The sequence below is a fragment of the Sparus aurata genome, chromosome 8 (assembly GCF_900880675.1).
Source record: "Sparus aurata chromosome 8, fSpaAur1.1, whole genome shotgun sequence".
NCBI classification, from domain to species: domain Eukaryota; kingdom Metazoa; phylum Chordata; class Actinopteri; order Spariformes; family Sparidae; genus Sparus; species Sparus aurata.
Window position 1 is genome coordinate 29262738 of NC_044194.1, and position 27861 is coordinate 29290598.

The following is a 27861-nucleotide window of genomic DNA, read 5'->3' on the forward strand; positions in this document are numbered from 1 at the left end:
GGTCACAAGGAACACAGGTAAAACACTACGAGAAAACCGGGCTGGGAAACAGGCGAGGAAACGCACTAGCCTCGGTATTAAAAGAGACAAATTGTCAGAGGGTGAGGGGAAAACACAGGTTTTAAAAAAAAAAAAACCCAGGAATGATTCACTTTTGAAACACTAGTGAAAAATGTGTGAAAAAGATAAAAACAGGAAGTAGAACATCACAACATGACACGGAAGGATATAACTACAAAATAAAACAAGAATAAACAAAACCAAAAAAACCCAAACCTGACACGTACTTTGGTTCAGGATATCTTTAAACTGCAATCCAGATCTACGTCATACTTGATATTGATTATCATGGTGGCCCTGAAATTACTACTGTGACCCACTTACTTTTAATCCAGAACCGCCATACTGTCAAACATGACCAACACTTGTGAATGTCAGGTTATGTCCAAAATGAAAAAATATCATTATCTTCCAGAATGTTTTCTTCAGTTTTTTATTGTAACCACAGTGATTCAGTGTTGTGTGTCTGAACACATCATGCAGCAGATGATGTACAGTAAATACTACAACACTAGCCTGTGTAGACACACACACACGCACACACACACACACACACACACACACACACACACACACACACACAGAACACATTCCAGTAAAATGAAATTCCAGCACATTATTTTCATGTTTTCAGATTACTTTTCCCCTCAGTGGCCTTGACTTTTAGAACAGCTGCTTCTCTCGTTGCATCTGACACAAGCGACCCATTAGAGCTCCATTTTGTAGATATTTTCTGCTTGCTTCTTAGAAGCAGTAAATCTAAAATCTGCTGGAGGTCATGAAGCTCAACATAGTCCTTGGCTTCTTCACAGCTTGTACATTTCAAGCTCTGCGATCAGATCTTTGAAGTGCTGGTGATTGCCACATGTGTGCTAATAAAACAGACAATTTCAAGCAATTTATTTGGCTTTACGTACTCTGGGGAAGGCTATAGTAAAAAAACAGGCACTAGACAGTCCAGCTATGCCGCTCACAGAAGTGACCATAGCTGGTGCAAAGTGTAAACATTCATCTAGTTGTATGGTTTGACCAATGACTGATGGCTGACAGTCATCAACCACTGAGACCTTTAACATCCTAATTTGTTATTTAAAAGACCCATGTCAATCAAACTGTTCCCTAATTGTTGCGTAATCACTTATCTCTTTTATCGATCAATGAGGGAAATTCTGTCTCTCTATTGATCCTATCCAAGTTATGAGGACCAGCTACTTTGAAATACATACTGCAATGTTTCTGGCAGATGTAAGCCACACAAACTTCAGACAGAAGAGCCACGGCCCAGCTGGGAATGGAACCCAGGAGCTGCTGCTAACCATCTAGCCACTGTGCTTTGCACCATGATGTTGCTGACCACCTTTTCTTGAAAAATATGTCAGTTAGGATATTTAATGTTTAGAAAATATGGAATCAATACATGATTAGAATTGTAATATCTAGAAGTTTGCAGATTTTTATTCTGAAATGCTCACTTTTTGCATTGCATTTGAGGTGAGACTAGCTCAGGTTTATTACAGCCTAGCTGGACTTCAGCAACTTTAAATAACTACTTACTTTTTTCTGATAAAGTACTAATAGCCATGGAGCTGTCGTGGTGCAGCTTTTCCATCATCGTTATCAGTTTCACCAAGCTGCTTTTTTATTTTTATTTTATCCACTGAAAAATCTGCAGATACAACACCATGACTAGTATTTAATTCTTTTTTTTTTTTATGTTCAAATAATGATTAATGAGGTAGCTTAAAGCTGGGGTGGGTAAGATTGCAGAAGCCAGCAGGAGCAGGCTAAATTATGAAAAAAAAAAAAGAAAAGACCTCCTATAGAAACATATGATTGCCTGACAGACACCCTGTAGCTCTGACTGGCCAGCAGGGAGTTGTGTTAGTAACTAGTTCATGATAGCCCTGTTGAAGACGACTGTCATGTCCCATGAGCACGGAGTGCGAGGGAGGGAAATGGGTCATTCTACGAAAATGTGCCATTTTGTGTCCCTGACACAAAATCTACCCCATTAAGCTGTATTAACATCAAAATATTTAAAATGTAGTTGGTATGATATGGTAAACAAACCATCTTCATTTTAAAAATTCATACATTGATATATTTTTTTTAATTTGAAAGATTTTTGTATTGTATATGTTTTAAACATGGTTAACATGGCTTGTCCCTCGGTGACGTTTTTCTATTACAACCGGCTTTTAAAGAGGATAAAACCAAATGATGTGAAATAAAAATAATTTATGAAAAGCCTCAATTGTTGGTTAACCTATGACGCATGTATTTTATTCTTGACCTTTTTGGAATATTGAAAAAAAGAAAATTTTAGTACTGTCCCTACGTTTTACGTCAAAAGCGTTACTTTGGATGAACACACCCCTCAGGGACAATGAGCATCCCAGAAGTGAATAATTTTCAGGTAGTGACATCATCTGCCTTTTATCAGGAAGCTGCCAAACAGACAAACCAGTGCTCCTCTCTTTTAATGAATTTTCACTGAGTTGTGTTTAGTTTGACTGAAGGGGACGATCATAGTGTGTCAACCTGTGTTACCATAATATCATGTATTAAAAAGTTAAACATTTTTTATTAAAATGTACATATAAACAAGCATTTTAGCCTCTTTAGAATGCATACCATGTGGTGTCATGGTGTGAACCACATGGCTAGTAATAGCTGCCAAAACATATTTCGTCAAACCTGTTACTGTCAAACCTTACTATTAACCCTTTCCCTGCCATGTACCAATATTTATTGTGTCCAAAACCAGAATTAATTATACAATACATCATTATTAATATCATTATATTATATTAATAATAGTATTATATTATTATTAATACTTCAAATACTTATTTAATACAATTTGGTGTCGGTAATGCAATTGACAAAACACACATGTGCATGGTGATTATTTAAGGAAAATAAATGAATATATAAGATACTCTGAGATGGCACCACTTATTATTCTGACAGGTAAGGGTCTACTTAAACCAAATAAGTCCTTAAACACAATAAAAATAATGCTTCGAAATACTGATTTTCAGAGTGTATAATGGCACGTTTTCGTAGAATGACCCAAATAAGATTAGACTGGGTGAGGAGGTGAGGATGAGCTGTGATCGGTTCAAATATGCTAAAGATAGAAAAAGTCATTAATGTCCAATATATACTATGTCAGTATCATCGTCCATTGCAACGTTTCACTGCGGACATTGACATATACCAATCTGTTGGACATCATTCAACCCCTAATGAGCGTAATGATGTGATTTCTCCCCTTTGAGATGTGTGGTTTTGTTCTGTTGTTCCGAGACTAACGTGATCGTACTTCTCTTCCTCCCCCTTTTCTCTCCCCCTCACTCTGTTGTGGTCCAGTGGGTCGGGCAGGGAGCGGTGGGGAGTGGAAGTCAAGGAGGATCCACTAATTCCCTGAAGACACCACCATCACCCTGACCACACGGACACACACACATACACGCAAAGCCTCAGGGTGGTAAATGGATGGATGATGGACCTGCAATCGGTTCAGCTGAAATGTTTATGTATAAGGTGTGACTAACAAGTGACTGCAGCAGCGCCATCAGCTTAACGCCATTACTCACACTGGTGTGTCATTAGACTGAACGAGGCGTCAGCGTGCTAAAGCTAATCCACTCTTTTTACTTCACGACCAAAACCCACTTAACTACATTCCAACTGAACTAATACAGTGCTTTCATTTTGTCATTCAGAGTTGTTACTGACAGTATTAACAGGTTGAGATTATCTAACGGCTTCTTTTTTTAGCAAATGGCAGTTTGTGGACCAAAATTATAAATTTCTAGGCCGACGTGTGAAGCTGTAAACTTGTGATTTGTGTGAGTGATCAACTATCATAGATAAAGTAAGAGTTAGGTAAAATAAGAAACGACACAGAGGGCATTCCAGTTTACATCGACAAAACGTCCCGCTCTTTTGGGAGCTAGGCTGCCGGGTCAAACACTCACACCACTCATGCATCATTGAGGTTGCTGCCTGACCTCTGTGGCAGCCACGGCGGACGGCACATTTTCTTAGTGTACACTTTAGTTATTTCTTCTGTGGGCGACTTTCCCATGGAAAACCTCCTGTAAAGATGTAAGCTGAAGGGGATTTGCTCCAAGAATGTGTGAAGCAGCTGACATAGTGTTTTATTTACTGCATGTTGAGTTGTCATACGTCGCTGACAGGGGTGTGGTCAAAATAAAGGAAACGCAGGTGTTGTGGTGACAGTGGAAGGGGCAAGATCTTCCGGCAAAAGGACATCGATGATAATGTGCCAGAACTATTAAAGAACACCTTGAGGCTTTAAAGTAAAGTGCATTAAAGTGTCAATGTGTAAACTAATGGTGCAACATCGCAGTGTTTCCGAGTGTTAACCACACAAACCCTTAGGACAAGAGATTTATTTTCTATAGATGGACATTTAGCCTCTATACAGATTATTAATTAGAAGTAAACAAATGCCTCCCACCATGTAGCCTTCACAATCAAACAAAATGGAGAAAAAACAAAGCAAAACAAACTAATTTGACACTTCTTATAGAATTACCAACAGAATAAAGCATCACTAAGGCAAACAATACGGAGTGAGAAGATACATTCCAAGCGAATGCAGTACGTAAGGCTCAAAATGATCCAGTATAGAAATGGCTCGATACAGAAATAAATATTTAAATTAATACATTTAAAAATGAAAAAATTAATAAGAAGAATGGAAAATGAAATGGGAGAGTAAATCATTTGAAGTTGAATCAATACAAAGGTAAATAGATACAGAGGCAAATTAGAACAGTGATATGAATGTCTCAATTTTATAAATGAATGCCTACATTTATTTTCAACACTTTTTTTGTGCATTTAACATCGTATGAAATTATTTATTGAGTCATTTATTTGTTATTGTTTTGACAGTTTTAGTTCTGTATTTTGATCCAATCTCACAGAGTTTATCAAGACTTTCTAATAAAAATACTGAAAAGTACAAAGACATGAAAGACAAAACCTTTGCCCACCCCTAGTTTATTTGTACATTTGGCCATCATTTCTATTGGTATAATTAACATTCTCACAGAATTACAACCAGTGCTCTCATGCTGCAAGTTTTATGTGTTATAGAGAGTTTGAGGCATTGGAATAAACAACTTAATTTTGGAATACCTTCCATGTACCTTCTGCCCTGTCTTTGTCACAGACAGGGCCGAAAGATAAATGGACTAGGTTGATTTTCTACCTAAAGCAGCTGTGATTGATTTTTTGACCTCAACAAAATACATCACTGACATATAACCATCCGTTAAAGTTGTTATGAAAGCAGAACATTTACTCTCCTTTTAGCTCTATTTTTGGTCTCCACCAACTCATGAAGGAGGTGTGCAGCTCTTTAGCTGCTAAATGCTCCATGCCTTTTCAAATAGACTGGTTTAGATGTTCTGGTTAAATCATTGAATATTTTTTTGTTTGTTTTTTTCCCCCCATGTGACCTCTTAGCAATGTCAACAGATTTTTCTTAGGATGAACTCTGAGAAATAATCATGAATCAAAACTAATATAAATAATGGCCAGACTAAAGAAAATAGAACCAAGTCAGACATAAACACATGATAGAATTGTCAGTTGCTGATCATTTAACTAGAGACCAGTGGGTAAATACTTGTGCCTTTCAATATTAATCGCACATGGCTCCCATTTAAAAAGAAGTCGAAACAAATGATAACGTAATCGTTCAGAATCAAGTTGCCAGCAGTGACTGGTCTTTCGTTTGCCATGAAATGAGGATCTCTATTCTGCAAACACACTTGCAATAGCCCTGTTGTAACAGGACTTACATTCATGTTTTTTTTTTCCTTTATTCGGACCACACCCTGCAATTATTTTACTAAGCCAGTGTCTGTTTTTGAAACTGAGATTATTGCCAGTATTGTTTCTGTCTTTGTGTTGGACACTGTCACAGATAACAATGACAATTTATTCTGTGTTTGTAGGTACAATGCATGCATCATTTTCTGAGTCTTTTTTAAACCCCTCTCCTGTTGTGAGATACTAATCAAACTGTAAACACAAGATGTATTATGAACCTATGGCAGATTGTGTAAATTGTCCATTCAGATGTTATTAATAAATATTTCTATATATATAGCATGGGTTGATTTATTTGGAAGTGTGAGATACACAGAGGAAATGTTTCAGAGAGAGTCTCACGGATTGAATGAGACACACATAAACACACAGATCCCCCTCAGGCCTTCTCTCCCACCTCGCACCTGTGCTGTGAGCTCTCCCAGAAGACCGCTTTGATTGAAAGATGTATGAAGAGCTTCTGACAACACACGCACACTTTCTGTGAACACACACACACACACGCACACACACACACACACCTGAATGAGACCAACACAGAGTAAGGACCTCATGGCAGCTGAGATACCGACTGGCAAATTGTTCACATCGCTGTGGGTGTGTATGTGGTTGGTCGTCCTTTGATTTCGCCTGAATCACACAGGAGCTGCACTAATTAAAGGACAAGAAACATCTTTCAGTTGTTTCCAGGCTAGTAAGCATCACAAGCAGTGGTGGTTCTCTATCCAGTACAGATGATGCACTTTTAACAAGTACCAGTAAAATGTGTCAACATCTACACTGGTGATGAAGGAAAATCCTCATCCGATAGCTGACTGAAGTTCGAGGTTTGAACCTTTTTCTGTAAATAGCTCTCTTTGTGTTGTGATCAAAGACGGGGATCTGGTACTTAATTATGAGGCTGTTCTATAAACAGTTTTCAAATGCATAACCAATACAGTAACCTCTGACCAACACATACTTTTCTATATAATCCAGTTAGCCCCACCCACTTCCAGTGTAAGCACAACCCACATTTGGTTTAGCCTCGCCTATTCAGAGTACAAATATGGATACACAATATGGATGAATGCACAAAATGCCAGTTTCTACATCATGTTGTCTTCACGCTTGTGAAATAGTTGGTCACAGATAGTTGTCTGATGCAGCTTCCCAAACTCTGGCATTGGAAAAGGTTTTTTGATCCATTATTGCCAAAGAATACAGATGCTTTAACGCTGAGACACTGGGCCATGTTAGCCATATCGAAGTAGCCATAAATTAAAAAAACCTAAGAAATAAGGTTTGACAAAAAGTCACATCCCAAGGATTCACACTCACAAGTAGAGTAGCAGCCAGCGGGTAAGCTCAGTGTGGCGCTGGAGAAAGATACTCCACAAAAGATTTCATAAAGTCACCTCAAATAACGTGTGTTACATCCCATTTTCTTTTAACAACACTCAGTGGGTAGAAACTGAGGAACCAGCCATGATTTCCAAAGTAATAGACCACAGCACAACTTTGTGTTAGTCCATCTGCCCCAGCAGCACTTTTACTTTCTCCATTTGTAGATGCATTGACAAATTGCATTTACTAATAATGGTTTTCCGGTGTGTTCCCGAGCCGTTGTAGTAATATCCTTTATACAATCATGTTGGTTTTTAAAGCAGTGCTGCCTCAGGGATTGTGGTCATGGGTGTTCAATGTTGTTTTTTATCTTGCCTTTAAGCCCTTACCCCCAGGGTCCCGATTTTTGTGGAATCAGCATTGTAGTCTAATTAGAGTTCCAAATTTAATTAATCGCATAATTAAATGGCCGTGACTACCTTGCAATTGTGAAGCACTTCATTTTTGATAATTTTTGACACATTTTATCTTGAAGGACTTATAATAATAATAATACTTAAAGAAAAGGTTTTTTGCTCAAAATCCATGTTAGTGAACACTTCTCCTTTACCAAGTTAAACCTCCACCTGTCAGGTGTGACATATCAAGATGCTGATTAAACAGCATGATTAGTGACAAGGGTGTTTTGGACTAAAAGGCCACTCTGCAGTTTGATCTTGATAAAAGACAATTACTCGGCACTGAACTATGTACTAAACATAACTAGTTTTACAGGTACCCCAAAGAACAAGAGTTTAGGCCAAAGATAAGAAAACCAGTCAGTATCTGGTTTGACCACCATTTGTCTTATGCAGTTCAACATATTTCATAGTTTATCTCAAGTTGTGTGTGTGCAGGGGGGTTGAGTGCAGTTAATTGGTCCTGAACCAGAAAGCGCAAAATTTTTTTCTAAACCCTTCCCCTTAACAGCAATTTGTCCAATCATTTGTCCCTTCCACTGTAATAAGGCCAAGAGTTGTGCATTGTGCTGTAATAAGAATGACAGTTGGTATACAAGACTATAGTTGGTATTCAGTGTGTTTAAAACATAAGCAAAAGTGTAAACAATGAAAAAACAATGTGTTTATCTGACATAAACTGCAAACTTTATCAGGTCTAGCTTACTATCTATAGTGGTAACTGAACATTACAGTACTTCCAAGGCCAAAAGTAAGCATATCTTTAACTCACTGCTTCAGTTTTTGGGGTCAAGTATATAAAGTTCACATCTACTGTGTAGTATTTTCCCCACTGTGTGAGAAAAGGGCCTGAATATTATCAGAGTTTAAATGAGTTAGCTGCTCTGTATTTGCTCTTATTTGGATTTGGAGAACAATACAAGTCTAGACAAAAGTCTAACCTTTGCTTCGCACAGTTATATTGGAACAAAATAACAAACATAGTCGTCGCCTTATGCCAGTAACTCAGCTTACCTTCAAGGTGACCTCCCTTCCCTCTTAACTTGCAGTGAATAAAACAAAATGACCCCATTTTTATCCGACACAGTGCAGTCAGTGCCACGTCAAAAACCAGCCAGGCTGACACTGACCCTCCTGGAAACCTTGAGTTTGGCTAACATGGCTTTTCAAATCCAGCAGTAGTTGATAGCAATATGGCCTGAGCTGCTATCTCTTGCGGCAGTGAAGGCAAGAGCTCCGGCTCTTGAACTGCTCCTGAAGCAACAGAGCTCGATATGGTGGATGAAAATTCAGCAGGGGTAGCAGAAACACTTGTACAGCCACTGGAAACTCTGTCGTCTTGTTGGGTTGTTGTTTTTGGTTGCATTTGGGCTTCCAATATTCTTTTCTTTGCCATTAGCTCCTGCTACTGCTAAATCACTCCCCAAGTTCAGCTAGCTAACCCCATCTGACCTTTACACTTTAACATGATGTGTTGTCAATTCATTTCAAACTGGGGGGGATTAATTACATTTGTACATCTTTTTTTCCTATATTTTATGTCAGGCACCATACCATAGGATGTTTAAAATTTAAACACCTCTCACCATAAGGGGTTGCTGCAGTGACCGCAGCCCCTGCCTTCATGCACCCGTGCCCACCTGTCCCATTATGGGAGTCATGCCACACTGCCCGGCCTGCAAAGATATGCAATTATCGACCAACTAACCCTAGCTGGCCTCCAAATCAACTATGCATTATATTAGCACAGGACAGAGCAGAGACGGACAAGACTGAGCGCCATGGTGCTCTCCAAGGTGCTGATCCAAAGTCCAGTACAGAGAGTTTTCAGTTTAGCATGGAGCTGGCCAGACTACTAAGGAGGTGTTGGTGTTTACACTGCTAGCACACGAGCTGGACGCTGGGACAAAGAGGTTTTCAGGCTAGCTGGTTAGCACGCTAACTTCAGTAGATATCTCTGCAACATGATACGTAAATGTCTTTGACATAACATTGAAAGTTTTATTTCTCCACATTCTGTTGATCATTTTAGTTTTTGAATGTCATAAACTAAAATTCTTACATTTTGCACCTTTAATAGGTATGACAACAGAATTTAGGAAAACAAACTCAGAACAAAATCGTTCTCTTGTGTACCTTAAAGAGGGGAAATATATAATCTAGAAACTGGAGATAACTTTAATGTACAAAGTTTTTGAGGGAAAGTAGAGTCAGTTTTCTAAACACCTCTGACACATTCTGTTCATTTATTTTTAACAATGACACATATGAAGTATTTCTCATACAGAACAAGGTGTTCTGTTGCTAAGATATCTGCAGTACGACAAAGTAAGTCACACTGGAACACTAGTGAACACTTCATCTTATATACCGAATTTAATTAAACAGCATGCAGTGAAGTTCCACAGACCACAGTGTGCAGCAGCAGATTGTACAGGAATATGTTTTATTCACAGTGCAGACACGTGGAAACATACACAGCCTTGTACATGTGATATTGGGTGCCCATATGTTTGAACAATATTTGCAGGTGTGAATTACGTTCACAGTAAACAACAAATGGGTCGTGCTCAAAGTAAAAAAAAAAGCCTTTGTCTTCATAGCCTAGAAGAGACGAGCTGAGGAGGCACTTAGCTGTTTGACCTGTAATAACCTCCTCACTGTGTGTTATTTTGCCTCTGTGGAAAACCTCCTCCGAATCAGTGCAAGCAAAATTGGAAAAGAAAATGTTCCAAAAAACTAAATTAAGCCCATTCAACAAGACTTCCTGTGTTGTCTTGTGGTTGAAAGTCTGGCAATACAGCGAGAACAGGAACAAGGCACTCTGTGCGTGAGATAGCTGGGCCAACAGCGAGACTATAAAGCAGCAGCGATGTGGAGTCTGAGTGATGTTTGGGATAATATTCTGTCTGAGGTTTCCTGTGATACAAATACAATGAGATGACACTTCAATTTCACAGTGTACAAAGGCACCAGGGGAACTGAATAGTTCTTCCGTGATGAGACTGCTATAGATAAAACCAATGAGACAGAATTCTGACACAATATACGCCGGTCGTGACAACATTATCAGTCATTCCAAGCCACAGATCACATGGATCACTGTGGAATATGGGCCCTGTTTAAAAATTAAGGGGCATTAGCGGAGACAAAGTGCATCTTGGATGTAATTCAACTTATCAACAGGCACGAGTAATGATCCAACAGCGAGGCACCTTCAGGCTGCATATGATGCCAATTTGTCCACCTAATCTATCCATCTCGAGCTCTCAAAGGCAATTAGAAAGCTGCTGCAAAGCACTTTTGGAGAGTGATACATTGCTCTGTGGATATTTTGTACAGTTCTTATGATGGCTTCTGTGGGAACTCCAGGCAAGATGAGCATCCTAAAAACATCCTAACCTCAAAAATGTGTGAGGAGGGTTCTTAAATTTGGTTTCTCTGGTACTGGACATGTATCTTATTCTTTTAACTTTACTTTGCAGATGTTTTTCTGTGATCTAACTTAAGGTCCTTAAAGTCCTGGGTTGTTGCTGTGCCTCTCAGGTTCACTATGACCATGGCAACCACAGAAAACACAGAGAAACACAAGGGTTTAACTTTATTGGTAACTTTTATAAAACTCACTTGTTTGAAATATATATTAAGCTTAAAGTGCATAATTTGTAGTGTGACTGTTTTGAGTGACAGCTAGCCTCAAGCTGCCTGCTCAGCCTCACTTCAGCTAATTCCAGTCACTGATCTTGACGTCTTGGCAGCATTTTTGCCTTTAGTAGAATTTTGGAGGGACAGGCGACTGTGATTTGGATCGACCAGCGACCCTGTTACCTGGCAGACAGGTGCTGCAGCTGGCAACTCTGAATGAGATAGCCGTGTGCAGAGCCCAGACTTTCTGGATGAATAAACATCCGGAGTTAAGAAGAGCACAGTGTTTTTTCTTCACTCTCACTTCTCAACATCTACAGCAGCCAGTCACAAATGTGTTGAAATCCACTGTAATCTAACTTAAGTGTTATTCTATTTATTGGAATGCTGAATGGATGTTACTGTTACTCAGAGACTAAGGTGTATACAAACACACCGACACATACTCCCTCTATACCTGTTCTTGCTCGCTATCTTGCAGCTAATGTACAGTAAGATGTAGTGGCTGTTTTAGGTGAATAAACCCGCAGTAAAACTCATGTGGTAAACTAGATCAAACACAAATGATCTTACAATCAAACTTGTGCAATTGATGTGAGGCCAAAATCTTCCCTTTTTATGGGAACACAACCACCTTCTGAGCTTTAGCTAGCTGGGTAGCTGTCAGCCAGTAGGACATTTTTCAGTAATCGGACTCCGGCTTCCCTCTGCTCTATCCATGCCCAACTTCTTTGCATGCTTTTAAATTAGCTGGAGTCAGATCAAAGAAAAGCTGGTAGCCCTGTCCACTTTTTTTGGCAGTCAATGGTCATGGATGAGTATGTACCTGTGAACCATGAGTAGATGCATGTTCTGGACTGTGCAGTGATACGGTGCCGATTGGTAGAAAGACAGTCGTTAATACATCAAAATGGTTCATGGCAAGGTCTGCCAATTACTTTCAGTAACCAGGTCATGAATTCTGGAAGGAGACATTTTGAGTGCCATCTAGTTTGAATATATTACAGAAAAGGGAAACATATTTTAAGTTGATACCTCAGAAACTGAGCATTTTAGATTGATAAATAGCTCCACAAGAAAGGGAAGTTTGGAGTGGAACTGTCCCTTTAAGCTTACAGTTTTTGAAAATTAAAGCCAACATAAGCAGAAAGCATCCTACTGTAAAATACCAGAGGTGATCTGCACATATGCTTGACATATTTTATCAAAACACACAGAGATAGTACAACGACAGATTAATGAAAAATTAAAGACCAAATGTGAGTGCAGAGATAAAATGCAAAAAGGTCTATGCAGGGCACATGGGGTCACACAATAGATTTGAATAGAATGAATATGGTATCAGTCATTCCTGATTTCTGGACATATTCCTGGACATACTGATATTTGAGAAATTGTCTGGATTTCAGTTAGGAGATGTCATTTCTTAGGGTTGGGGTAAGGCCAAGGTTTTAAGTTAAACCTTGCGTTGAACTTGCAATTTTGATGGAAGCTCATCTTCTATTTGTTGTCATTCTATGAGATGTTTAGAAACGTTTGTTTCTGTACAAGCTCAGGATGTTCGACCTGCCTCAGGAGCAGCTGATCCAGTTCTACACTGCAATCATCGGTCTGTTCTGTTCACATTCATCACTGTCTGGTTTGGATCAACTAGCCTGCCGTCCATTCAAGGAGCCAGAGCATAGAAATTGGCAAGAGGCGGCTGTGGCTCAGAGGGTAGAGCCAGCGTGTTGTTATCGGAAGGTTGTTGGTTTGATTCACCTGGTCTGCAGGTTGAAGTGTCCTCGGGCAAGATACTGAACCCCAAACTGCTCCTTATGTGCTGGTCGGCACCTTGCATGGCAGCCACCGCCATCAGTGTATGTATGTATGTATGTATGTATGTATGTATGTATGTATGTATGTATGTCTGTCTGTCTGTCTGTCTGTCTGTCTGTATGTATGTATGTACTGTAAGTCTCTTTGGACAAAAGCGCCTGCTAAATGCCCTAAAATGGAAATGGAAACATCGCTGGAAACCTGTTCTAACTTCTCCTTCCTAGTGGGCACTGTAGAGTATTGTATTGTATGCCAGCACAACCAGACATGATAACAGTTTCTTTCCACAGGCCGTCACTCTGATGAACACTTAAATCAGCCATACAATGTCAACCTCGAACACAAAAAACCTCTGCTTAACTTCAAATTAGACATTAGATATTCACAGGCTGAAACACGTTTAAAGTTGATTTTTGAATTTCTAGCTCATTTAATGTGTCTAGTGCTAGAAGGGAACAGACTCGTCTGCTCTCCTCAACTTAAATATTTATGACGCAGATTAAAAGGGGGAAATAACTGATCATAGAAAACATCTTTCTAATGAATAATGGAAAGTTGTGAATGTTTTTCTCTTGTCAATCAGAGTAAACATCCACTTCTGTCATTTATCTGTCCACTTTGGTATAAAACTACAGTAATAAATCAGTCCAGTCGCCAACAGATTTTCAATAAACTGTCATTTTGGTCAACTGAAGGACTTAAATGAAGGATGGTTTCAGCGAGAAACAATCATATAAGGGAGACGACAGGTATCTACCATCTTGTTCTACTTTGTATACTGTTCTGCTTTCAGTGCAAGTTGATTCTATGTTGCCTCATTAAACTTAATTGTGTTGCCAGTATTAGCCAGAACAGATGTCAATCTCAGCAGACCTCTGTGGTTAAGTGGAAGTTAAATAAACAAATAAAGAAATCAGCTCTCTGGTCTTGTTGCTCAGTAGACCTCTGCCCTGTAAACACCATGGACCTTTACTCTTTAAGATATCTGAACACCCTAGAGGGACTATATTTCTCGCTAACTATAAATTTATTTTATTTTCAGATTATATTGCATTAATCAGTTTGATTGAGAGAGGGGGGCTGCAGAGAAGTACTTGGACGCCCTCGTCATAAATGCCGTCAGTTGCACTTGGGCTTGTTGTTATTTCTGCTTATGCAGACGTGTAGGTGTTCAGCTACAGCTTAATTTGAATACACGCCCACACAGTGTGGCTTTGCTCTGTTTAGCGCCCCGTTCCCATTTTAACAGATCACTAAGGATACCGCGTTCAACCAGCGAGGGACCTGTTTAATTCATTCAGTCATTTAAAGGAAGTAGCAAACTTCAACGCTATCAGGCTTTAATTACTTAAGAGACTCTTTTACTCAAATCTTGGACTTCTTAGACACTAATTATTGTTTTTCCATTGATTTTCTTTTCTCTGTTGTGTGTTTGAGTGTGTGTCTTTGTGTAAGTGTGTATTTGTGTGTATATTACTCACATTGTGGGGACATTAATCTGTTAGACACTCACATTGTGGAGACGTGCCTTCTTTATGGGGACATGGTTATGATTAGGGTTAGTCTGTGTGTGTGTGTGGTTTTGTATGACACTGTGAAGGAGGGGATGAATGAATGAATTAATGAGTGACCACATCTCTCCCTCATAACCAGATGGAGAAGTGTTCACAATTCACCGTTAACCACCCGTGTGTGTGTGTGTGTGTGTGTGTGTATGTGTATGTGTGTGTGTGTGTGTGTGTGTGTTTGACCTCAGAAAGAACAAGGAAAAAGGAAGGGGGTTTGGAAGGCAGTACTGAGGCCATCCCACCAGCCGGAGCATTTATTTGAAAGAGCAGCAAACAAGATCACTTAGTCTGAAACCACACCATCACCAAAGGGACTCCAATGAACACACACACACACACACACACACACACACACACACACACATACACACACACACACACACACACACATACACTGTAATGGTTCAGGCCCGCTAATGGTTCCTGTGTGGAGATGTATTCTCTTCTTCCTGTCACTGAGCAGTGAATTACTCACTTGTTTGTGAGCTCAGGGTGGAAAAAAAATGCATGATCAGATGCACTGAAATAACATGTAGTATCACACAAATGCATTGCTAAGGAACATTAGATGATTGCATGGGAAAACAGCCACGTAAAGAATATGTGACCAATGTAATCACTTAATCATTTATCATGGATGTTTGAGCAGCTGACACAGAGGCATGCATGTGAAATGTTAGAACATGCCATAAAAAGCTTAGAGGATAGATTGACTTGAAATGAGATCATGAATATTTCACATCTGCTGGTAAATCAGAGCGCTGCTCTAGACTTTGAGCCGCTCTCAGCTGTCCACCAGAGCTGGCAAACCTAACTAGATAAAGCCGGACCCACAGGGACCAGCTGACTGATGACAGCGAGCATGCTGGGCAGGAACCCCTGAATAAAAGGGACTTGAAGAAATCCTCTGTGGGAAGCACAAGCAGTTCAAGGAGCTGCACATTTACATGTATGTTCTGCAAAGTCTTCTCGGGGGGTTGGGGTTCTGTTTTATATATTATGTAATCTGGATCCTATAACCTTGTTAGTAATTGCTTGAAAGCTGGCCTAGATTACAATGCCTCACGTCCCGACTCTGTATGAGGGTGCTGAAGTGAAAATTGCCCAACAGAACTCGAGAAAAAAGTAACAGGTTTTGCTGTTTTTACACAACTAACAAGGAATTGCTCTGTGGTAGTCTGGTGATGGATGGTAAAGCACCGGACTGTCACGCAGCCTTTATCCCTGTTTTTGTCACACACATACACTGTATCACTGTATCTAATTTCCCAGTCTGGGATCATTAAAGTAATTATATCTATCATGTTGTTATGGCCAGTCAGTACACAACTTTGGTCGAGCCTTAAACATCTCAGCAGCCATCTCATGAATAACCCATGACATTTAATGCAGAGAGTCATGGTCCGCAGAGGATGAGTCTAATGACTTTGATGAGCCGCAACTTTTCCTCTAACACCACCAGCAGTTTGACATTTGTCACTTTAGCGATACGTATTCGAGCCCCCCTCTGGATGAATTACAATCATGTTGGTGACAGGTGATCATGACTACCTGAAAAACAAAAGACTCAAAGCTCACAAATGTTAGCATGCTTAGCTGCAAAACCAGCCAAGTTGCCAGAAATAATTGTTGCCGATTAACATTTCAAATTGACATTGTTTCATAGTTCGAGACTGTGTTTCAACATTTTTCAGTGTGACATCACTGGATGTTTGTAACGGGACCTCAAAGCAATTTCCAGCTGTGTTTGTGGCGACAAACCGAGTGTTTTGACCGAGACCTCAGGACGTATTCAGCCACTTTGGAGCAACCAAAAGAGGTATTTTAAGCAAAAACATGATTTTCTCCTGAACTTAACCAAATGATCATTGTGTCTACAACCTAACCAAAGCATACTAAGGGGCTGTCCACACAGACGAAAACAATCTCTTTCTCCTCTGTCTTCCTCGGCATCGTTTCAAGAATATTTGCGTCCATACGGATCCACTGAAAACAACCGAAAATGCTGTAGTTCATATTCCAGGCCTCTAGGTGGCGCTTGACGTTCACCAAAAACGGAGAAGAAGAGACGGAGCATGCGCATAAAGCTGGCGTGCTTTAAACAAACAGACAGTAGACGGAGAAACCGAACACAACAAGAGGAAGATGAAAATGGCTAGTACAAGGAAACCAGAATCGTTCGTGTGGACCGATAATGAGGTCGAACTGCTGCTGCGACTCACACTCAACTACAAGGTGAGTAAGTTGCAAGAAAGGCTTAATATCTTCTGCGGCACGATCACGAGCATGTAGTCCGCGATTGTTGTTGCGGGGTGGGGCGATGGCGTCATCGTTTTGGAAAGTGTGCGGATTCGCTGTCCACACGTAAACGGAAGGGCTGCATTTTCGGATTTTTCCACCCTGAGACCCGTTTTCAAAAAAGTGCGTTTTCAGGCGCTGCGTTTTCAGGATCCGTGTGGACGGCTGGCCAAAACGATAAAATACATGTGCGTTTTCGCAAAAGAGCGTTCTCGTCTGGACGGCCCCTTAAAGATATTTAAAGTTTTAACATATCCATGGCTTGCAGAAATGTTCCCTGCCAAAAATGTATTCTAACAATTGGGTTGGCTTAACATCGATACTCTCTGTTATGCCATGTTAGTATGCTGATGTTTCCAATCAGCTCAAGGCACTGCTGCAAAGCCTCACACAGCTGCTAGCATGGCTGCTTGACTCTTTTATTCAAGGTAAAATGCGGTCATGGACTGGTACAAGAAAAGGTCCCAGCACCCTACTGTGACTAAATAAATGTTACTGAAACATACATTTTTGAATTAAATCATCAACAAAGAAATTCAAATGAAAGAAATTCATAAGTAGATCAGAAAGGCCATGGCTGATATTAAATCTGTTTTACCATGTCATGTCAGATCACTGCATCTTCACTAGAATCTTTTTTGTTGTTGTTGTTAATTCCATTATTTGATGTTTCAGCCGTTAGATATGAACAGCTCACTTCATGTGAGTAATATGACCTTATTAATAGTGTGGGCAGTAATATTATCTATCTTTGCACAAAAATGTCATAATTTTGAGGGGGTGCTTACAAGAGTGTTGAATCAGCTGCATCGGTTTACATAACCTCGACTGTTTACATTCTATTCTAAGCTTGTGTTCTACTTTCTTCTCTGCTGTATCATCTTACTGTCGATGCTTCAATATCTCACTTTATCCATGGGGACCACACAAGTGTCCTCTTACCTTCACAGCACAATGGAGGAACACAACATGTGACAGAGTTAAAACAGAGCATGACAAAGTGAGGTGTTGTTACACTGCAGCAGCACAGTCCTCAATCTGGCCATCTGCAGATTCATCCATTACCTCAAGACAGGGACTGCTCCTGCCAGTGAACCTACCACAGATAATGAGAGTTTGACCTCATTTTGTACTTTTTTATTTTATAAAAGACCAATACCGATATAGCTATGATGACCTAATAATGGTCCATAAGCCTGCTGGTAAGACTTTATAATAACCATCATTTATAAAAGGTGTATAAACTTTGATAGCTTTTGTAAACATTGGTGGTAACTTTATAATGGCCATCCAAATAATGTATATATAGAGATGAACTGCACAGTATTTATTAACATTTACAAAGTATCATAAACATCAGCTGCAACTTTACAATAAACGATTGCATAATAAATGGTTTATAAAGCATTTAATTGATATAACTATTAAATGAAGTTTGGTAACTATACATTTACTTAAGCTCCAACATATCCATGGTTTACAGAAACGTACATTGCCACATGCATTCTGGCAACTAGATTGGCTAACCATCAGCCTGTTAGCATTGTCACTGTGATAATGTTAGCACGCTGACATTTCCATTTAGCTCAAAGCACTGCTAAGTTCAGCCTCACACACCCTAGCATGTCTGCTTTATATTTTATTGAAACGGTTATTTAAAAATGTACCTATTATAAAATGTAACTGGCCAGCCAAGAAAATGGATAGCAATAAAATATAGTAAGATAATATATGATATAAAATAATAGTGATTATACACCTGCACCTTGCAAAGAATGGTCTTCATAATTGATCCAGCTTTGCTTGATGTGCAGTTTACTGTAAGGCCAGTGAGGAGAGGGTGAACACATACAGTAACACTTTCGCACCTGTATGCAACCTGTTTTCACAACCTGCATTTGGACTATAGTGGGAACATCACAGATGTTCCCAGTAACATGATACTGTGGCAGCAAAATGAAATTCAGCCGTCACTTCATTATTAGCACTCCTCCTTTCCCTGTTGTGATATGACAAAATGCCTACATGATGAGATAATGAACTGCTGCTGGTAAACTCTTACTTCATCACACATCTGTAAAGAAAATGTTGTCCTCCTAGACTGCACATTGTTCCTCCACCTGATGGAGCTAAAATGACAGAAATGACTACAGCAGGCAGTCACAGACTTGTACATAATTAAAGTCCTGACCCACTGTACAGGTGCACAGGTGAATGGAGTTCCTGTCACGACCGAGCACCTGTGAGCTCCTTCAGCACAACGACGAGGCGGTGCTTCATTTCACTTTGAAATTCAGTGAATCGTTTCATTTTCATTCGCTTCACGCTCAGCATGCGACAAAGCCACAGTATGGCTGTGTGCGTGCGCTTACAGCTTTGGTCCTATTAACCATCAGTGTGAAAGGCTGCATGAATTCCTGGGCCACATGTGGCAACCGTCACAGCTGGATGTGCAGAGAGCATGAGAGCCAAATGTACGCCACATATCTGTTACCATATCAAATGTACCACTGCCTGAGCACTGGTGTTTGTTAAAAATGGAATCCATGGAATTCAGGTGTGGCTATGAATGGATTACATTGCATGCTGACTGCACATGTAGATGTAGAGATTGATGAGGCATCACCATGCTGCTGAAGACTTCTTCAGAACTAATACAATTAAAGTGAATCAGTACAGCGCAGTTAAAGCAGGATTTAAAGGAAGGACCAACTGTCTTGAACCCTCTGTTGGAGAGAGCCTGATAACAGTGCAGGCAGCATGTGCCGCCCAAAGCTTTCCAGATAAACTTCGAATTTACTGTGCGATAAATTACGTCAGGCCCTTACTCTCACCTATAACAGCCAATCCAGGGGACTCATTTCTGTGTGTTTACTTTTCATTTGTTAAATGTACATTACACAGGCATTCTGCTTTAAGTTGTCCATCTGAAATAAATGCTGATTGTTTTTCGAAGAGAAATCCACCCTGGAGGATAACCAATCTATACACGGATGGTGTCATTTTTCTTCATCCGTTACACTGTGCAAAGGTCAGATTGCGGCACAAAGTGCGTCTGACATTGTGGAACCAAAACAGGAAAAGGCAGTCTCTTCTCCGGTCGCTATCCCCAGGTAACGGTCGAACAACCTGATTAGCTGAGGAAACTCTACACTGCAGAAGAAAAAGAAAACCTGCTGACGGAGGGGGCAAAGAAGGTGAAGAGGGTGAGTGATAGAAACCGAGTTTAAACCGAGAGAATGGACAGACATTCACTTAATGGAGAGCACTCTGGTGATGTGTCAAAGTCTGATTCCTCTCTGATATATGTTTCATCTTACTACCTGGACTTGAGACGAATCAAAATCGGCTTTCTTTCTAATGGATCATAAAGTCACAAAAACAGAAGAAAGTGTTTTTTTTTCTTTTTTTTTACATAGCTTTGAGATCTTGGTTTCTAGATCAAATTGGGATTCTTCCTGTTGTTTTTTAGGTTTGGACAGTAGCCGGGCTGTTAGCGGCGTCTTTGCAACAGTGGCCCCTACAGTAATACCACAAGGAACACTAATGGGGAAGTACATTTTTTAAAAAGTGTGATTCTCTGTTTTAAGAATGGTTAAGGAAACTCATACGACTTGTCCTGATAATAAGGTTTCAGTATTGAGCGATTGGAAAGTTGCTTTTATGTAAGCCAAAAGTAACTTCTGAAAAAATACCTTTTGTGTTAGGTGTGTATAGACCACTGGCTTCAGTAGTTGGACAGTTGTCTGTGTGCCTCCCCCCCCCCGCCCCCCCCCCCCCCCCCCCACCTGCCCTGCCCCTTTCCCTCACACACTACAGGCATACTGATTATGCATTTACATGCACATCTTCCTGCTGGACCCCCCTCACCTTCCTGAATGGATGCTGAGCCCAGAGGTCATTTTTCCTTGGTGCTGCCCTTTGCATTCCCTGTAAAAGTTGGACTAGTGCAGTTTAGTATGCACACACAGTGTTGCGTTAGCCCCGGGATCACAGGAATGTGAGGGAATTATGTTAATAGATGGCAGCGAGCCAGACTCAGAGGAGGTACACATACACAGGAGGAAAAAAAAACAAGTGAGACAGAGATCTATAGTGACTCTTCCCTTTAACACGACACGTTATATAATACTCAAGTAATTGTGAACCCTCTAAAAATGGATTGTATACCGGCAAGGGAGAAACAGACACTGGATAACAAATATAGGCTTTCCCACAGGATCGTTCATGTTGTGGGATGTCCCCAAAGCTTTACAATACCACCAGGGAAACGTGGATGTTGACGGCCCCAGTGGATGAACTGTTTCTGTTACAAGTCCAATTTTCTACTTTGTTAAAAAAAACAATGTCCCGAATTCTGTGGCATTTCTGTTTGAATGAACAGTTCCTTCTGAGAAATACAGTCCAAAGGTAATCCAAGCAAAAACCAAGTACAAAAACAACAACTGGATTTACAAGAGCTTATGCACCTGATTATGTGTTGTGTGGGCGCAGTGGCTTACTGGTGGTTGTAAGTGGGCTAGCTGTTTCCCTGTTTCTAGTCTTTGTACCAAACTAGCTCGCCTATTTGAGGCTGATCTAACTTACAGTAATGATAAAAGCATTTCCATCAGGAGAGAGTCGTGAAGGAAGTAAAGTAAATCTTTATTACAGGCAGATGATAAGTGATTATGAGTCATGTCAGACTGTATTTGGCGGTTAGACTCTACAGGGAGATTTCTGAGCAGCAGCTAGAGGAATCCCCCTCATGGAGTCCAGACACTGGTGGTGGTGATGGCCGATGACTCCTCTGAGACAGATGATGGCTGATGAGACGATGAAACTGTGAAGCCCAGGCGGTTACAACAAAAGACAACAGCAAGAAGGCAAGGCCGACAGTTAAGGTGTGAGAGGAGTGAATGAAATGAGAAATGAACTGAGGACTGAGTGTGCCAAAGAGAAGTCTTTAAGTCTAAACTTTTGCTCGAGCTTCATTTCAAAACATGCACGGTGAAACATTCCTTCCTCCTGAATATTTTGTCCGGTCTTAAGACTTTTATCTCCCATGAAAGACTAACACTTTATAAGCCTTAAGAGCCTCTTCAGGTATACAGCAGGTTAGTTTGGCTGGAATATGAAGTTGTGCTTTGTACAAGCATAAAGAAGATTATCACTCCTCTTTTCCTTCAACAGTGAAAGGGATGTTTTTTCTTTGGCTAAGGTGGAAGCTACTTCTTTTGGGGCGTGACGAAACGTCTCCGGGAAACAAGTGGAGATTGAGTGACATTGCAAACAGGAGATGCTGGATGTGTGCTTTTTGTTTGTGTGTATGTAATAGCCCACATTTCTCTCAGATTTACTGTAACGTGCACCAAATGGGCCCTTAACAAAGCAGATGAACCATTAAGATGCAAATTAAAGTCTGACTCGGATGGATTATTGCAGTCGAAGAATCCTTTATTAATTGATGACTAACAATTATAGCGGCTTTTGAGAAACCGAGGAACCTGTGAGCTCTGATGAGTGACCCGCTCACATTCTAATGAGCCATGAAATGTGCAGCTGCAAATGTTGATACAGTGAGTTAATAGACTTTGGTTCAGATGTTCTTACTAGTGAGTGGGTTTTCGTGATGAAGTGGCTGTACAATGATTATTAGTTTTAATGGCTTGTTACGGATTTAAAAAACTTAAGTAAATTAATGCTAAAAGAAATGCGACTAGAGACAAGTTTATTAGTGCTATTACAGCTGTTTGCTTTATTTAAATGGACAAATAAGAATGAGAGAGATGAAAAAAATAACAAACTAAGAACTGGCAGTTTTCATTAAAAGAAGTTTGAATAAACTTCATTAACTCTCATGTCTGTATGGTGATAATAACCCTAATCCTACAGACAGCAGTTGATTACCTTAGCATTACCGTAGTAGTAATAAGCTTAATAATAAAAATAATAATAATAATAATAATAAAACTGTGGTAAAGTCACATACTAATTATACCTGGGTTACTAGTATCTAGTAATCTGATAAATTGCCATCAGTGATGTCACCCAGTGGCGAAGTTAACCAGGTTTTGAAACCTTTATCACTAGTTAAATTGAACTGCTGTAACAGTGTTGGGCACATTTTCTTTAGTTTATAAACAAATGATCAAAATTGACACTGCAGAAGCTTTTTATTCCACGTGCAATGCAAGGTCGAGGTGAAGTCTGAACAAATGAGTCTTGAGTCTTTTGCAGAAGAAGTCATTGGTCAGGAGTTCGTTCCACCACCCAGGTGCCAGAACAGAGAAGAGCTGCGACTTCGCTAAGCGAGCTTTATTTGCTCTCAGCGATGGCGGTACCAGCCGGCCAGCTGATGTAGAAGAGCGAAGTGCTCTAGCTGGGGCGTGTGGACTGACCAGTGTTTGGAGGTAGATGGGTTCAGTTCTGTTGTTGGCCTTGAAGGCTGGCACCAAAGTCCTGAACCAGACGCGGGCAGCAACAGGAAGCCAGTGGAGGTCACTGAGGAGGGGGGGTAATTTGGGTAGATTGAAAACAAGGCACATTGCAGTGTTCTGGATACGCTGCAACAGTTTAGTCGCAGAGGCTGTGTACAGTAATAATGTACAAAATGTGTGTAACCCTGTGACCTCAGTTCCAGTTGTGACTCTCGTTGGTCTCAAAACTTTGTCTTTCTTAGCAAGAATAACACTCTGGTATGCAAACAAAATGGGCCTAAACTGTTAACACTTTAACAATGTTTCCAATATTTTTTATTATATTCACTTCAGAGTGCTATTTTTACAGTTTGAATTATTCAGATCCAAGAAATCATATCTCATGAGGACCCATGAGAAACACTATGGATTGTTTTCAATCTTTACACATTCACTAACATTTTGTAAAATGTTTTGTGTTTGGTTGATTTGGAATCCTGCTTAAACATTTTTTGAGGTTTGTGCAACACAAGTGTGTGTGATTAATAATTAAAAATGTGAAATGACTGTTTTTTCCCTCCGCTGCTCCTAGATGCACATCCTCAGTGAAATGTTTCGGTCTGGGAGGTTTTTACATAAAGGGAAAATGACTGCAGCTATTATCATGGGAACATGTCACAAAGTGCTTCTGTCTGATACTCAGTTTGAGGCCGAACGCATGTCTAATCGCTGCTCTCATTGGACGAGCTAAAGCACCATGCCCACGACCCAACTGCTGCAAAACATCATTCAATATTGATCATTAGTATATCAAAAGCTATTGTACTTCATCTAGCATTCATTATTCACGATAACACTTTACTTGTGATATGAGGGCTGACTTCATAACACTTAATGTCTCATTGTATCGCACAGTTCACTTAAGCAGGCCGCCCAAACTTGACATCAGTGGCGGATGTGCAACATCGAAGACTTCGGGGTTTAACGAGTTCATCACATATGAAGCGCTCAGTATGTCACTTCTGCCACTCTCTTCATCGTGACGAAACAAAAAATGTCTGCTGAGGGTTATGTGGGGAGAGCCGGGGAGACCATGGAGAGAGCCACTGCTCAGAGCCGCCACGCTGTGGTAGCAAGGCCAGACCCTCTCGAGGAATAAACACCCAGAGTTACATCGAGTTCGGTTCTGTTCACCGAAAGGAGGAGAGCTCAGAGATTACTTTTTACTTTTTATTATTTTATTATTAATAATATATTGTATGTATTATTTATTATTTTATTATATATTAAAAAGAAAAGAAAAGAGAGAACCGAAGTCTATGACGAGTGCTGAGTTTAGTGAGAGGCACCTGAAGTAAATCACACACACACACACACACACACACACACACACACACACACACACACACACATTCACACACACCTAAGTGAGTGCCGTTGCTCCTTGCTCTGATGTAAAGTAGAGTAATCTGGCTGTTTGGGGCACTTCACACTCCTGTGAGTCACACATAGAATCATAAATGACAATTAAATGACCACCACTGCTGATGAAAGTCTTTCAGACTCGACTCAGGCACAAATAATATTTAAGAGTTTCCTTCACGTGCAGACTTGTTTGCCGACCTCCTTCCCCACTAAGCTCCCCCTAGTTTCTAGCAAGAGCCGACAAAATTGAATGCACTGTTACCTTGACTAAACTCATAGATTTCTCTGGGCTTGAACATTGTCGAAAACATTTGGGATAATGTCAGTACACAAAGAATATTTAACAAAGGTCAAGTCACTTTTGGACACTGTTCTGCACAAATCTTACATATTACACCCTTTTAGTGTACAAAATAGAACTCTAAAGTTAGACTAAACATTCAGTTTTGTTATGAGTCTGTTTTATTTCATCTGGATTGTTAAAGGGCCAGTCCATTAATCTTACATGTCAGTATCATTTTACTAGTTATGGTGAATACAACTCAACCTGTGAACAGTGTTGGGGAGACTTAAACTACATGTAGTTGAACTACATAGCTTAACTACAATTTGCTGTAACTTGCTGGTAGTTAAACTACATTCATCTTTTGTGCTGTGTCAAGTATTTCAACTACTTTTTGGGTCATTTTTTGTAGTTTAACTACTCAATTTACAAACTACAAATTATTTTAACATGAAATATTTTTATAAATAAAAAAAAAAGACCTATATAATACACATTTTATTTTAATTTTCTTTGAAAAAAGGCATGAAACATGTCATGACATGCTAAGCCAACGCTGCCTCTGATTGGCTTGCACTGGCAGCACTCAAATGATTCACAGAGTGGGCGGGTCTTTGTGCCAAGGAAGGCAGTGCTCATATGGCACAAGCACGTCATGGACAACCCTCAGCTACCTCTGATGTGCCCCCGAACGCACCAGCCCAACCATGGCCATATTTGAGCGTGTACATGTTGGATATAGATGCATCTACAGACACAAAACCTACGTGTTCACGTGTTCGTGTCAATAAGCGATTCTGCCCTGACATCTAGTTCTAGTGCCTCAGTGTTTGTGCCTCTGAAGTTCCTGTGATGCTGACCACAAATGTCAGCTTTTGTTCTTTGAAAAATAAAACTTGAGTGGAGAGGCATATTTCTGCTGGCATGTGAATTTTTTTGTAGGCTATTATTTTGTTTCATATACACCATATGTTGATGTATGTAATGCTGAGTTAAATGAGTATAAGTAGGTGCTAAAGCTATTTTTTTTAGCAGTGGTTTTACAAACTACGTTTCTCCAGGGGTAGAAATGTAGTTTGTTCAAACTACTGCCACACTGAACTGCATGTAGTTTTACAAGCTACACTTGCAAAGTAGCTTCTCCAACACTGCCTGTGAAAGCTACTAAATATTTGCTTCCAGAGAGCTTTGTTGAACCTGAGAAAATAAGTCGTAATGAGGATATAATTCTGTCATCAGGTATAATCATGTGTCACAGACAGCACAATTGTTGGACTGCCCCCTTAAGAATATTCATATCTTTATTCACGGTAAATCAACTTTCAAGGGTTAAATAGTATCCATCCGGTTGTTTCGATGGGTTTATGATCATGTCTGGAAACTGAAAAAGTTTTTACTGAGGAAATATGTCAGAGACAAGACCGAAGACAGGACATTACACTGAACAGGTGATGATCAGTAATAATGAGGGAGGCAGAGATGAAACCATGATGTTAAATATCTGCAGGATTGCCAATCTACATAAACGCAATCTGTGAGTTTGAATCACTTCTTCTATTTATGAGCTCCAGTATCATCTTGAGTTAACCATGAGTTCCTTGTAGGCTGCATGATTTGTATTCTTCTATCTCCATCTAGTGGAGGGACATTGCAAGTGCAGAAACCAGAGCAGAGGGAGCCTTAAGGGCTACAGTCTCAGTGACCATGCAGTCCATAAGTGGTTTTGTTTTTTTCCTTTTCTTTTTACAAAACAATATAAACAGATGCCCTGGACTGTTCTTTCACACAATTACGTCCAATTTCATCCTCTTACCTGTCTTAGATCTATGATGCCTTGGACCTTTTGTAGACCTCAATACTGCATGAGTAAAAGTGAAGAGACAGAAAATAGAAAATAAATCATAGAAAGATAAATAAAATAAAGGAAATATCTTGTCTTATATGTCATGTGGATAATGCATAAACATACCTAACCATCCATCTTTATTGTAGCCCAAACAAAAAGGACTGTGAGACACAGACCACTTGTGTCTGCATCTTCTAAAAGTTGGCATTGGCATTATATCATATTTGTGTTAATACGTACTGTAACTCCTTTAAAATAACATGCTGAAAAAACAAGTACAGCTAAAACAAACATTGCTGAGTAAAGATGGAGGGTTCAAACCACCTGCATACCCTCCATAGAAGTCTTCCATTCCTGGCAATGTCACCATCACTTCAACTTGAAAAATATGTGACACAAGAATGTCTATGTGCAGTGAAAATTGTGCAAAACCCTAACTCTAAGACCGAAGAATCGCTAATAGAAAAGAAACAGCACCCCACACGTTGTAGAATACACGCAGCATACTGCGTGATGCTGACTGCTGATGCTGACTATGCAAAATATATCTTAGTTGCACTGAAAATGTTTTAGTTGTTAAATTAGTGTATTTGTGGAACCTTTTTGTGTGGAACGCAACTGTGTGAAAGATTTTTTAAATCTGATTGCTATTTGTCATCCAATCCAATGGAGTACATTACTTATTTCAAAAACGGCCATCTAGTTTGTATTGAGCAGCTGTCTACCTTTCAAAGTCATCCTATCCAACCCCAAAGGGAGTCCCGTGAAAAGTGATCATGCACAAAGTTGATAAAACGCAAACAGAACAGAGCGTTCAGAACACTAGAGCTGATCAAAATGAGTCCAGTGACATCATGAG

At 39.9% G+C, this 27861-nt stretch overlaps 1 protein-coding gene across 1 annotated transcript in view; it reads left to right on the forward strand.

Moving 5' to 3' along the window:
- Positions 1-6212, forward strand: part of syt9b (synaptotagmin IXb) — a 53413-nt gene extending 47201 nt beyond the window's left edge. Inside the window, exon 8 of the mRNA XM_030427060.1 lies at positions 3436-6212. Coding sequence (XP_030282920.1) covers positions 3436-3513 — 78 coding nt within the window. The 3' untranslated portion in view covers positions 3514-6212. The remainder of the gene's footprint in view (positions 1-3435) is intronic.
- Positions 6213-27861: the final 21649 nt, after the last annotated feature.